The 13,615-nt window shown below is 41.4% G+C and overlaps 1 protein-coding gene across 1 annotated transcript; it reads right to left on the bottom strand.

The window, feature by feature from the left end:
* Positions 1-646: 646 nt before the first annotated feature.
* On the bottom strand, positions 647-13,100 carry LOC308103283 (integrator complex subunit 9-like). The gene is made up of 17 exons (XM_080453203.1): positions 13,006-13,100; positions 12,283-12,410; positions 11,438-11,498; positions 11,008-11,070; positions 10,142-10,281; positions 9,088-9,174; positions 8,784-8,904; positions 8,535-8,669; positions 8,069-8,180; positions 7,605-7,785; positions 7,240-7,300; positions 6,470-6,641; positions 5,667-5,791; positions 4,924-5,091; positions 3,912-4,010; positions 2,728-2,865; positions 647-1,820 (listed from the first exon to the last, which is right to left on the bottom strand). Exons 1-17 carry the CDS (start codon positions 13,012-13,014, stop codon positions 1,647-1,649), a joined length of 1,974 nt encoding a protein of 657 aa, XP_080309329.1. The 5' UTR covers positions 13,015-13,100; the 3' UTR covers positions 647-1,646.
* Between the last annotated feature and the right edge of the window lie 515 nt (positions 13,101-13,615).

The raw sequence follows: 13,615 nt of genomic DNA, 5'->3' as shown, positions 1-13,615 counted from the left end.
TTGATTATATCTATAACGCAGGTTGTGCACGGCCAGTTTTTTGCAGCCAGCAGATTCTAAAAAACGGGAGTGACGACCCTCCCCGCCTTCTGCCTTGAGCACCATGGTGCTTCCTGAGTCTTGGGACGGTCCGCCTTCGACTCACCCGATTGGGCAGAGGGGGAAAATCAGCTCCTGCCTCCAGCAGTTATATGCTTCAAATGGACAAGGTCTGCGCGACATGCGGAAAGATCCGCTCTTACGTGAATCCACGCATTTACATTGACAAAGCATTGGCAGATTCCACCCCAGAGGTAAAATAAAAGTGCGGTGGGAGCGCCTAATTCTGCTTCGTGAAATAGGCCCCCGACCTGTGCTCAACTAGACGTCACTTTGAGTTATTTTTCAAGTGGACCTACAAATAGACCTGCAGTCTAAAATATTGAACATTTACATTTAATTAATTGACACAATTTATCAAGATCACCAACTAACAACTGCAAATAACATTAAATCTCAATATAAGTAATAATTCAACTTTTAAGAACAAAAACTCCCTTGTTGGCAGAAAAACAGTTATTCACTTTTAAATGCTTGTCTGTTTTTCTGCGTGAAGATATGCGTCAATGTATTTGTATGCGTCAGTGAGGATTAAAATGTCAATGCATTCATCATTCAAACCATTTTACTCAAAAATGCAAGTTTTTGATACAAAATACATATTTACAAATTACAATGACACTTTAGACTTAGAGCAACGCTACTGTTAACATGACATAAAAAAAGAGCTAGCAATTTGTGGTACAGCAAAGTAGAGCAAAACAGTCCCTTCAGATGTAACTTTCTTAAAGTCCAGTTCAAACATCTGCACCCTGTTCCGCTCTGCATCCAGCACCCATCATCTGCGCACGGTCCAATGAACCAGAAAATGCGTCACCTTTTTACATTATTATATATTATGCCCGAGCCTGATTTATACTTGATTGGTTGCGTGGCAGTGTTGCACACCAAAATAGTAGATCTACAAGCTCACACCACGTCAAATTGCGTAGATTGGCTATTCATCGTTGTGCAACATCGGTGCGCACCCAAGTATAAATAAGGCGTTAGGCTTTAGAGCAGTGGTTCTCAAAGTGGCGTCTGGGTACCCTCAGGGTTCCTTCAACGGTTTCCAAATGGACCCTTGCAGGTCTGCAACTCTAGAGTGTACAAAAGCAAATGGTACACTCTCAGTGTTATGGGGGTCCATAAAATAATAAATGTGAGAACCACTGTTTTAGAGGAGTGGTTCCCAAACTTTTTAGCTCGAGAAATTTGAAGTCTCCCCGGGAATCAAACTAGTGAAAATAGCCAGTCTACAAGCTCACTACACGTTGCAATGCGACGCGTTGTGGGCTATTTTCACTACCTCTTAAACCTTTTTTTTTCTAATTTAAAGAATTAAGTTTTATTTTATTCATGAAATTCTTTAGAACATTTTTTTAATTTGTTTTTAATTCATGATTTTTTTTCAATTCTTTGGGGAATTTTTTGAAAAATGTAGGAAACGATCAAACGAAAAGGGATATTTACTCGCGAACCATAAAAACAAATGGGTCCCGACCCACCACCACTGTTTGGGAACCACTGCTTTAGAGGACCCACAGGCAAAGGAGGATTCAGGGCAGTCAGAGTTGATGCAAGAAGCGGATGACGAGGTCTCGCATGACGGTGCGCAGCGCCTCGTTGTCGCACACAATGTGCGTGCCGTCCTCCTCCAGCTGGATCAGGGTGTCCTCCGCCTGCAGGTGGAGAATGTGTCCGTCCGCCGTCTCCTCCACCTTCACCTCTGTGATACCGTTCTGCAGGCAGAGGAAGGGAAGGGGATACATCTTTTTTTTAATTCTGACTTTATAAATCAATGGCATGAGAGTGTATACTGCTAAGCTCCAGATGAAGTATGCCGTGTTTCTAAAACATTGGGCACCGGTAATAGGTTATCTTAACTTCCCTATACGAGAGTGTAGTTGTACAAGCTCTACAAGCTCACAAGTTGTGAGCTTGTAGATCAGCCATTTGCACTCATTTTGCACAGAGTATAAAATAACGCTTATGTGGTTAATTGACTCGTTATGAAAAAACTTGAACAAATATAAAAATCTGCCATCTTCTTGATTATTCGAAAAAGTAATCGATAGAATTGGTAAGAAAAGAATACATCGTTTCAGCCCTAGAGATAAACCCATGGTCAGCGATGAGGAGGGGGTGGACTGCAACGGTTAGCTGGCAGGATAGTCCTTAGACCATGTAATTGCAACATCTCAAGTTAGAGTCCCAACAGTGACCTGCGTAATGTCATTCTCCTTAACTACTCTCAGCTCCCTGTCTACATTTACTATCTAAATAAAGCAAACTGCCTACAAATACAAAAGTTATGAATCATTTATCTTACAATTGAGGTTGTGCTCTTGGAACATACGCAGTTAAAACACACTACACAACAGTTGGTTCTGATCAAGCAATTAGAGCTCTAATTTCCCATAACATACACACGGTTAGGATTTGCTTAGCAACGTATAGAAGCGGAGAAAATTAACTCCTGACTGTTGTATAAAAGCAACAGAACACCTTGAACACATAATGTTATTTATGTGTTCTGGTGAATTTGATAACAACATCGTATTGAGGATCTATGGTCCTGCGATCACAGCTGTGATGTTATTCACACTCCATCTAATGTTCTACTGGTTAAATGTAAATGTCTCCCACCTTGTGCAGCGTGGCCAGGAAAGCTTCCAGGGGCACGGCGCCGCTGAGGAGGGGTTTGGGTGCCAACACGTCTGGGGGCTCCTCTACCACACGCTTCCTCTTCTTACTGGGGGGAGCTGGAGGGGGGCTGGGCACCGACTGAAAACATCAAGGAGGAAATGTCAGAGGTGTAAAACTAACATTCTTTATCAGTTAAGTAGAATACCCAGTGCAGTACCCGCGGGCACCGGTCTACTCAGGAACGATGCAAGTTGTGAATGTATGCCCCACTCTTTAATGCAATATTTGTTGTACTTGTTGTCCGAGTACCTATTGTACCCGTTGTTAGAGTACCCAGTGTGGTACCCACTACTATATGACCAATCAACTAAATACGGAGATCCCTGATGTTGTCAGAAAACGGTGACATTGTGTTGATGAGCATACGAGAATGGCGTTCAATTGCACACACTACCTTATATTGGTGCAGCGGCACTAATGTGACACGAAAGCTCTGCAAATCTGCGAAGCAGATGGGTTGTGTTGGCCAATCAGGGAAGCCGATACCCCTCAAATACACTGAGATTCGGTGTGTGCTCCATAGAACCACAGAAAGACAGAGATATGTGTGTTTTTTCGGTCTCGGAAGTCGGAAGCCATCCGCTCTAATTCCCACTCAGCACTGCATGAGCTTATGGATTAATTTATCTGTGCTCTTGGTTTATTTCTGGGCGGTGAAACCGCCCCTATAAGTGAGGTTTGGAAATTTGTACAATTATCTTGGGCAGTGAAACCGCCCCTATAAGTGAGGTTTGGAAATTTGTACAATTATCCTGCGCTGTGATTGGCCAATCACAATCTATTCAGGACTGTGATTGGCCAGTGTCACATGACACATGTGCATAGCCCTATATAAGAAACCATAACTTTAAAAAAAACATAAATTGGTTTTTTTAAAGTTATGGTTTCGTCCATCATAAAGAGTGTTTCAATAAATGTATTTATCTTTTGTACATGATTGGTTGACTCCATTCAGTATTGTGATTATCTAGCAAGACACCGCCCACTTCACACAGGGTGTGATTTTTTTCCACTTAGGGCACTTAGTGTTTAGGGATGAATACGTCTATTCACATACAAATTCATAAGAGAGAGAGAGACACACACACACACACACACACACATACATACACACACACACACACCTGTAGCGTGTGCTTGTTGTCCTTAGAGTGCAGCACAGCAGACACAGTTGCTACGGAGACGCCGGATTTGATCTCGGAGGGCACTAAGGATCTGGCTAGCTACAGACAATAAAAGACAGAGATGAAGATGAAGGCATAGAATTTCGACATAGTTCCACCTGTCATTTGGCAAACATTTGAATATTTATGTCATATACACTTACAATCTGCAGGCCCCCATGTGCACCATATACCAGAATAAGTGAATTAAAGGAGAATTCCGGACTGTTTCTTCCAGAACCTGGCAACTCGTGTTGCCAGAATCTGGAAACAAGCAACCAGTGTTAAATCGTTCGCCATTGACGGCAGCCTCGCAGATAGTTTCAACGCATGTTTGACTATCATGAGACTCTACTATGAATACTAGTAGTGAAAAAAACAACTTTGCGTCGGTTATAATAGACGAATTTCCCTTAGCCACGCGCTCCCATTATGACAACGGAGGGGGTTTAAAAAATGACGACAGGGGAATATATGAAAAAAAAGAACGCTACTTTTCACATCGGTAGGTGAGTAACGAGACATCAAAGATAACACTTAATTTGTCCGGAATTCTCCTTTAATAGCAGAACATTAAGGCATGTGCACTCATATTTTGCTACTCATGCGCCAAGTCATTTTTGTGACATCCAATCGCCCAACCATATTCAACCACACGGTTTGACTTAACTCTTCGCTCATTTTTGCTGGCACACTCAAAGTGGTTCTCAAAGCGAGAAAGGGGGGGGGGGTTCCAGGGGGTCCCCAGCAAAAGTAGTTAACCTTTTCCATGTATATGTTGGCTATTCAAAAATAGCAGATCTACAAGCTCACAGTGGGCTTGTACATCTACTACTTTTGAAAAATATCAAAAATGTTTCTCTTCTGGGGGGTCCCTGGCACAAAACCTTTTCAGATGTGGGTACACGGCCAAATATACATCAATTTGGGGGTCCTTGACATGGAAAAGGTTTGACAACCACTCTCAGCTCACCTCTGGCAGCAGGTGGATGCGTTCGTAGCGCCGCCTGAAGGGCAGGCTGAGCACGGAGCAGCGTCTGTAGGGCATGGGAGGAGGCTGCAGCTCCAGCATGAGGTCTGAGCGGTGGGACTGGGATGGAGGAGGCTGGGTGTACGGCTCTGGACACACCACATGGAGAGGCTGCGGGACGGACAAGGATCTTCATTACTAGTGTCATCACCTAAGTCTTCCTGGAGGCAGACACAGGATCTACAAAAGGTCGATGACCACTTGTATATCGTCGCTGTCGGGCAGAAACCTTGTATCTCCATGTTCTCTCAAACTGTGTGTGTGTGTTTTTTCATAAATCAACGCCCTACTTGATCACGCTACAGCGTCACAAAAAGTAGCAGATCCACAAGCTTGAAATGTGGAGCAACGCTTGTAGATCTGCTACTTTTGCTGTTTTGGAATTTGAATCCTGAAAAGTTTCGGACATATGAGGTTTTCACCCGACAAGACGATATTCATTAACCAACCACTTAAGCACTATATAACATTCGAACACAAATCTTTTCTTCTGGGGTTCCCTGGCACAACACATTTTCAGATGGGGGGGGGACCGTGGCCAAATACATATCAATTTGGGGGTCCTTGACATGATAAAGTTTGAGAACCACTGTTTAACAGCACTTTCTTAAGGCAGGTGCAATAAAAGTTACAGCGAGCATCAACTAGCTACTGTTATCAAACATTCTGAGGTGTGGGCAGGATACCTGGACCTCCTTGAGCAACTTGGACACCTGGTGGAAGTTGAGCCGTGTGTCGATGGGACAGTAGACACACTTCATGGCCAGTGGCTGATAGGGAGCCAGGGCATCTATGTAGGAGAAGTCTGGCTCTGAGGGAGAGAAAGACCAAACCATCTCAATAGAGAAGCTTTGACAACCAGGCTACAAAACTAAAAGAAAAAGTGTCACGGTCCCTAGACACTGGGAGCATTTTATTGAATTTTTTGTTGCAGTGATAAAGCAAAGGCAAAACAAACAAAATAAATCTGAAAGAAAGATCGATATTTCACCACAAATAAAAGCATCAACCTGCATGAATGAGGCATCAACTATAATAGTTTCGATGTGAAATAATCGCTGATGCATTTTCAGATCATTTATTCATCATTCTCATGGTGTGTAAAGACTTTTAATCTACAGGAATCTCCAGTATATAGTATGAATAGATCTTTCAACATTTAAGCCTGATTTATTCTTTGTATGCCAGTGTTGCACTGTGAAAATCTACAAGCTCACAACGCATTGTGACGTGCTGTGAGTGTGAGCTTGTAAATATGCTTATTTTTTTTTCTTATTACCGAAGACTTTTGCCTATAATGACATTCCCAAAATAGGGACACGGCAGATGAGTGTGCATTCCAGGGTTCTATATACAGTAAAGCCAGTGTGTCAGGCATTAACTATGCTGGTAACTATCTACCCCTATGCACATAAGCTGTATTTTCTATGAGAACTACTGTAGTGTTGACTGGAAAACGGGTGTAATGTTAGACCACTTTGCTACTCACCAGTGAAGATGATGGTGTTGAGGCTGGACTTTCCCCACAGTTCCATGAAGTGGACCACGTCTCCAAAGCGCAGAGAGGGGTGGCCGGTGAACACCACACACGGCTGGCGGAACTCGCTGCTGAAGTCTCCGTGAATGCTGGGGTAATGCTTCAGCTTGTTAGTCTGGATCAGCTGAAAGTAACAAAGTCATGGGAAAGTGTGAGAGACAGTGTTCTTTCACCTGTATCTGTTCAACTGTGTTGGGGGGCTGCGCCAGTTAAAATGTGCTGCCCAGCGAGAATGATTAAATGGATTGACAAGGCAACAAACAATTGTAACAGAGTATCCAAAACTTTCATTAAACCCAAAATATATTTTCACACGAAGCCTTTTTACACATAATTTGGTTGAATGCATTCTGACTTCCAGACATTAAAGGATTATTTTGTCAAAGGAAATACATTGTGATGACTGTGTGGCCAGGAGAAAAGAGTCCCAGAAGGCTTTCAATTTCTCACAGTGCCCGCCCCCACACTACATGCAATGAGAGAATAAACTCCATTATTTTGTTACATGTGAGCGGAAAGAAAACCTTTCTACAAATTTCAATTAGAGTCCTCACTAAACCCAATTTCTTGTATATTGTTTTTATTTCTGACATGAAAGAAAGTGAAAGTCTAAGTGAAAAGGCAACAGATACCAGTTTAATACGCAATCAGGTTGATGACCGGTGAAAGCGCAATCAGTATGTGAGCATGCCATGTAAGTGACAGTAAACACAAAGACTTACCTCTGCATGAGGGAAGGGAGGCTCTGGAAGGTAGACCTTAGACTGTTTGTTGTGGCAAAGCCTGGTGGAATAATAAAAGCCTCATTACATCTCTATGGAGATCATCCAGTAAGTTAACACATTGCTGTCCTCTCACGAGAACAACACATGATTTTGATCAATTTACAATTCAGGCTTTTAGTTCTAATCCAGCGCGACTTATGAAGTGCAAGATCAGAGTCAATGACATAAACCCTAGTCAAACAAGCTATTCTCTGTTTTCTTTTTTTGTAATCACTATGTGTTATGTACAGTGTATTTGTGCTATATTCTTAAAACATGAAAACAGACTAGGGAGAATGTGATTCGAATTAGGGACAACATACCATTCAGCAAAGATCTGGGAGAATTCCAGTGAGCTGTTGGCAACAGGTGAGATGAAGTAGAAAGGTGTCGTTCCCAGGTTGGCGCTGTCGATGAACTGGTACAAACACTCCAACAAGTCGTAGATCACCCCAGATGAGTAGCATGGCACCAGCACGTTGCCTCCTGCACGAATTGTCATCGCTAAGGGAAACAAAGTTACGGGTTCATACAAACTATATAATCAGTCAAGACAATGGATAATGGTTGGAAATAATACAATTTAAGTTGAAAAAAAGTTGAACAGAACCTTTATAGCAAAAGCTATATAGCTTAAATTTAATGAAAATGAACATCCTACATTTCGTAATCCTTTTAATAAAACAAATGTTTTTTATAAAAAATAAAACCTTTGTGAATTGATTTAATCTCAAAGGGAACTGAGCCCAATCCAACATGGCATTCTAAAATGCACAACAAAGCCTACCCAGGTTACTGCAGAATTCTCCCAGCATGCCGTCTGGGTTGGCGGTGGGCATCTGGGTGAGGCCCGTCAGAATCAGAACATCACTGTTCTTCAGAGAGCTCTGGTCCATGGGCTGCCAGACAACAGGAGGAGGGCAATTTAGGTAAACAAGCTGGTTTCTCAGACGACTAATGAGATGTCATTAGCCGTCTGGTTTCACAATGAACTGCCTACAGTTAATTACACCGGTCTAGCTTCACAATGAATGGCATCCCAGCCGTTTGATTTATGTAACGAGTACTATTGTGCAAAAATGTTTAGGCTATTTAAATGTCTATCAGATGCACTTAAAAGTAGGTCAAATCTGAAATCATTTACACGACAATAACACAACACCTCTGTGCTATTATATGTTCATATACAATACTATTACTTGATCAACTAATGTTAGTGCAAAGATGCATATTAACTTTCCAATGTGAGCTACCTGTGGATGAGTGGTGAGGAGCGAGGAGCCGGAAACATAAGCAACTTTCTCATGATGTGACTGGATGGTCCAGTTGGAGCTTCCCAATGAGTAGCCAGAGCTAAGGGGTGAGACCTGTACCGCTCCAAACAATTCCTGGAGGACAGCAACAAGCGTAAATAACATAATGATGTAAAACAAGATAAACTGCTTCTGAGACCCATTTAAAGATGTCCATAAAGAAGAAAATGCAATAACAAAGATTCTTACCACTTTCTGTGAATAGCCCACAAGCTGCACTTTGCTGAGGGCAGAGTTGACCTCTTGCATACTGTAACATCGCTTCCATGTCCATACATCCACAGCATCCTTCAGTGATGCAGGGAGCATCCTAATGTTATAAAACACAGATATTTATGCTGACAACGATCAATGTATGCAGCTAAAAAATTGCTATCACTTGTTGAACTGAGCAAATATCTTGAAGACTTAAAATATTTCCCAGAACGACTGCACTTTAGTAACTGTGCTTTTCCACATGTCAGTTCTCTGTTGGTCTCTGTGTCATGCCTACCGCTGTATTTCCTTGTTCTTCCAGCAGGTGGCAGACTGAGCTTTAGGTACTCTCTCCATGAAGTTGACCAGCTCCTCCATCAGTAGTCTGAGGAAAAAGAAAACAGCAGTTATTTCAACATCTTTTGACACATTATGAAGTATGCTGTTTATGTTGTGTCCATATGACAAGGGTACATGTTGATGTTAGCCCACTTTATGTTATGGGTACGAGCATGTCTTCAATGAGAGGATGTTTTCATTTCATTTGGGTCTCTGAAAAGATAAAAGGACCCCTGCCCTGGGGCATAACCACCTTTTGTCCACCGTTGATTTTCCTTTTGTCAGTCACATTTGTATTGTAAAGCACTTTGAACTGACTTAACTAGCATGAAAGACATTCTAAGTTTGCATGGCGTTTACATCCAGAGGCTGTTTTTTATTGTGGCTTGAGATTTAAACTGTGTCTGAGAAAATTGCTGCCGAGTCATTACCATCATATCAGCTGACCATGTAAACACCATCATAATGTTTGCTGACAACACAACCACCACTGGCCTGATCAGACAATGACGAGACAGCCCTCAGAGAGGAAGTGAGAGCCCTGACATCGAGCAACCTCCATCTCAATGTCAACAAAACAAAGGAGATGATGGTGGACTACAGCAGGCTGCTGGGACCACAAGACCCCATTCACATCGACAAAAGCACAGTGGAGTGAGTGAGTGCGTGAGCAGTTTCAGGTTTAGAGTCAAAGTGATTGACTCACTTTGCGTCAAAGCGTTAATCTTTGCACCTATAAGTATAAGACTTTAACTGTGTCCTCTAGTTTTGTTTTGGGATCCTGGTCTATTATATGAATATTAAGTTTTGTCATACTACTGTTGGTAAACAATTAGGCTACATGAATTTCACCACCAGCAATGGTGGCTATATTTTATGTAAACAGAACAGAAAACTACATGACGTGAACCAAATTAAGCTTGATTGATGACAAAGACTTCAAAGCATATAGGAATGGTGTTTTTTTTCCTACTCCAACTGTGCATTTTGATGAGGGTTTAACCTCTCCATACCTGCCTATCTGCAGAGTTGGCTCTGTGGCATACACAGTCCCAGTGAAGCCTGTGTTCTCTGTTATGTAAGGCAGGGCCATCATACAATGGTAGTTGGAGATCAGGATGACATCAATGGTAGACAGATCCAACAGGTCTCTCTGCATACATGAAGGAGAAGGACAGCACATACATTATTCATCCAAACTGTAGTCATTACCTAGCAGCTTTATTGTTAGTAGAGGTTTACCAACTAGTAGCTCAGCTAATTAGTGCACTGACCACTGGGCCAGTAACACATCAGAAGCGTTAATGAACCATTCACTTCCATTCTACAGGCACAGCGTTGACGCGTCATATTCAACGTACAGTATGAACTTTCACCGGTCATCAACCAAGCGCGTGGAAACAAGCACGTGATTGACCCCACTCGGTGAGCTTTTCGTTTGTAGTGTTCATTCATTGAGCCAACCACTTAAGCGTAAGTCAAACAAACTACACACCAGCAAATCTCCACTGCCCACAGCCCACAAGACAACATGGGTAATGGATGCTTTCATCGCCTCAGCATGCGTTGGCTACTACCCTTGAGACGCATACGTATATATGTATGTGTGACCGTGCCCTAATGCTCCTTGTGAGTCACAAATTTGGCCGTATTGACAAGTGTTGAGAGCTGGAGATGTCTTCTATTTGCCACCCCTAAACCATCCCTTTTAACTTTTTTTTTACCTCCCCATTATCTGAGCTCCACCCAAAAGTTGTTTGTTTTTTAGAACATGTAAAAGGTGGAAGACATTTTATATCAATTTCATCCACCTAAACTTGCACATGCAGTGTACTACAGTATATAAAGGCCTAGTGTAGTTAGGTGTACTGTACTGTACCTCAGGAAGACAGAATTCTGGCTGGGAGTCCACAAACACTCTTCCTGCACACTCCTTCAGCTCCTGAAAAAGTTAGGAAAATGTATTCTGTTGTGTAATAGCATTGATTGATTGATTGATTGATTGAATACTTTATTAACAGCTTCCATGGTGGTCCTGTGTATTCAATTCATTAAGAAATGCATCACTAACTGAACCCATTAGTCAAATCAACTACGCTCTCTTAAAACCTCTGAACATTATACAGAAGAGACCATCTATCCGTTTCCATTTGCAAAATGTATATTTTATCAGTCCATTTTTGCTTTACATCAACTTTTTCTTTTTCTAATACTGCAATGGACTTAATGGAATACTGCAATGGCCAATACAAATGAATGACTTGAGGTTTAATATATAAAAAGTCCACAGAGGAGATGATCTCCCATACCTTCTCCAGGTTTATCGTTCCGTCCTTAGATACCCATCCAGGCAGCTTGGAGAGCCTTGGACTGAGAAAACGAAAGAATGAAAACATAGCCACAATAAAAACGTGGAGGAAGTGACGGTACTTGTCTGTTTTCAAAGAACTGCTCTGACTTTTCTCAGTGCATTTTGTTCATTTTGAGTGGCATGGTTTTTCTTTTGCACAGTTTTGCTCTACTGAGTTTATGTGTAACTAACAGGTGCAACATAGTTGTTGACACATGTTCCACACCACAAAAGACTGTGAATGAAGACTCCAAAGTATTTGGTACTCTCTCTCCCTCTCTCACACCAGTGGTGGAAAAAGTACTCAAATGTTTTACTTAAGTAAAAGTATCAATACTGCGTACGTAGAAGTACTCTATTATAAGTAAAAGTCTGGTGTTCAAAATTTACTTGAGTAAAAGTACAAAAGTATTGGTATCAAAATGTACTTAAAGTACCAAAAGTAAAAGTACTGAAATGTTTGAAAATAGCAGATCTACTAGCTCACAACGCGTCGCATCTTGTAGATCGGCTATTTTCAAATAGCCTAGAGTATAAAATAGGACTAAAGTGGTTAACGTATGTTTTATAATGTAATAATGTATATCTGAAGAGTAACTAGTAACTTAGAAAATTAGTTTTCAAATAATTGTAGTGGAGTAAAAGTACAATATTTGCCTCTGAGATGTAGTGGAGTAGAAGAAAAAGTATTGGAAAATGGAAATACTCAAGTAAAGTACAAATGCCTCAACATTTAAAGTAGTACAGTACTTGAGTACATGTACTTAGTTACTTTCCACCACTGTCTCACACACACACACGCACCTGTGCACCAGGGGCAGGGGCAGGAAGTTGAGCACAGAGGTGGTATCCAGTCCACAGTCCAGCATGATGGTGGTGGACTTGAACTTGAGGACATTGCAAGGCAGGGTAGGATGACCCGACAGACAGTACTGCAGCACAGCACGAGAAACAGCATTAAAGACAGAAAGAAATACAACAGTGAGCACTGACCTTATACAGTTAAGTACAGAACATACAAATAATCAGTGATGGAAGAAGTACTCACACGTTTTACTTAAGTAAAAGTATCAATACCCTATTGTAGAAATAGTCCAAGTTCAAGTTCGGTATTAAAAATGTACTTGCAAGTACAAAAGCATTGGCATAAAAATAAACTTAAAGTACCAAAAGTAAAAGTACTCATTTATACTCCAGTAAAGTAAAAGTTCCTCAAAATTGTAGTTAAGTACAGCACTTGAGTAAATGTACTTAGTTACTTTACACCACCCACTGCATACAAATAATGCTCATCAAATGAGCATTAGGTTGGTTAGTATGACATTATAACTTGCATTTTAATCATATGAAGGGTCATCTACTATCATTATCATTCCAAAATAAGGCAGTTTGACACTTGGTTTTCCCAGACTGTTAGCTACTAAGCTAACACAACCTGATTCATAGCACATAGAGAACATAACCAAGGCTTTATTTAGCAGCAGCAGTAGATCAAACTGCAACAACACTAACAACCTTCTTACTCACCAGTTTCATTTTGAAGAACTAGTTAAGAAACCCTAATCAGATTGAAGCTAGCAAGCTTTGCTAGCATCACACATCCTAGTTGTGATAAAGTGTTGCCAGATGATGTGAGAGAAACAAGCAACCAGGGCTAGGAAAACAAGCCCAAACGAAGTGACTATGGGATGGGGGTGGCCCACATGAGCACTTTTAACAAATACATCGGCTATTTGAAAATTGACGGTCTACAAGTAGATCTGCTATTTTCTAAAACTATTGCAATGAAATGTGGAATATTTGGACACAAATGCTCCCTGGCACAAAACAATTTAAGAGCCACTGGTTTAAAAATATTATTAAAAAGTTTGGAAGCAAGCCTAAATAACCAAGTACATTTTAGAAACAAGCCCAAAAAAAACACAACCCGCAACTACCAATTTTTACAAGCAACTTTGCAGAAAAAGAAGCCCAAAGTCGCTTGTAATAAAAGGACATGGCAACCCTGTCTGTCTACACTCTGTGAGCGTGCAGAGCCTTGAGCGTGTGCGTCTCTTGTTATGTAACGGTGTCGACGACTGCCCCCTACTGTCGTGGAGGAGGCGTAGTCAAAATAACAAAGGAGGAACCTTTCAGC

The sequence above is a fragment of the Gymnoscopelus braueri genome (assembly GCF_963280865.1).
Source record: "Gymnoscopelus braueri genome assembly, chromosome: 16".
NCBI lineage: Eukaryota > Metazoa > Chordata > Actinopteri > Myctophiformes > Myctophidae > Gymnoscopelus > Gymnoscopelus braueri.
This window is presented reverse-complemented; position numbering and strand designations above follow the sequence as displayed.

Excerpts from the sequence above, each read along its gene's own strand:
- LOC308103283 (XM_080453203.1), bottom strand. Across the intron at positions 8,670-8,783 it reads TGGGCTATTCACAGAAAGTG|GAATTGTTTGGAGCGGTACA; the intron begins GTAAGAATCTTT and ends GCTGTCCTCCAG. Across the intron at positions 5,792-6,469 it reads CAACACCATCATCTTCACTG|AGCCAGACTTCTCCTACATA; the intron begins GTGAGTAGCAAA and ends TCTCTCCCTCAG.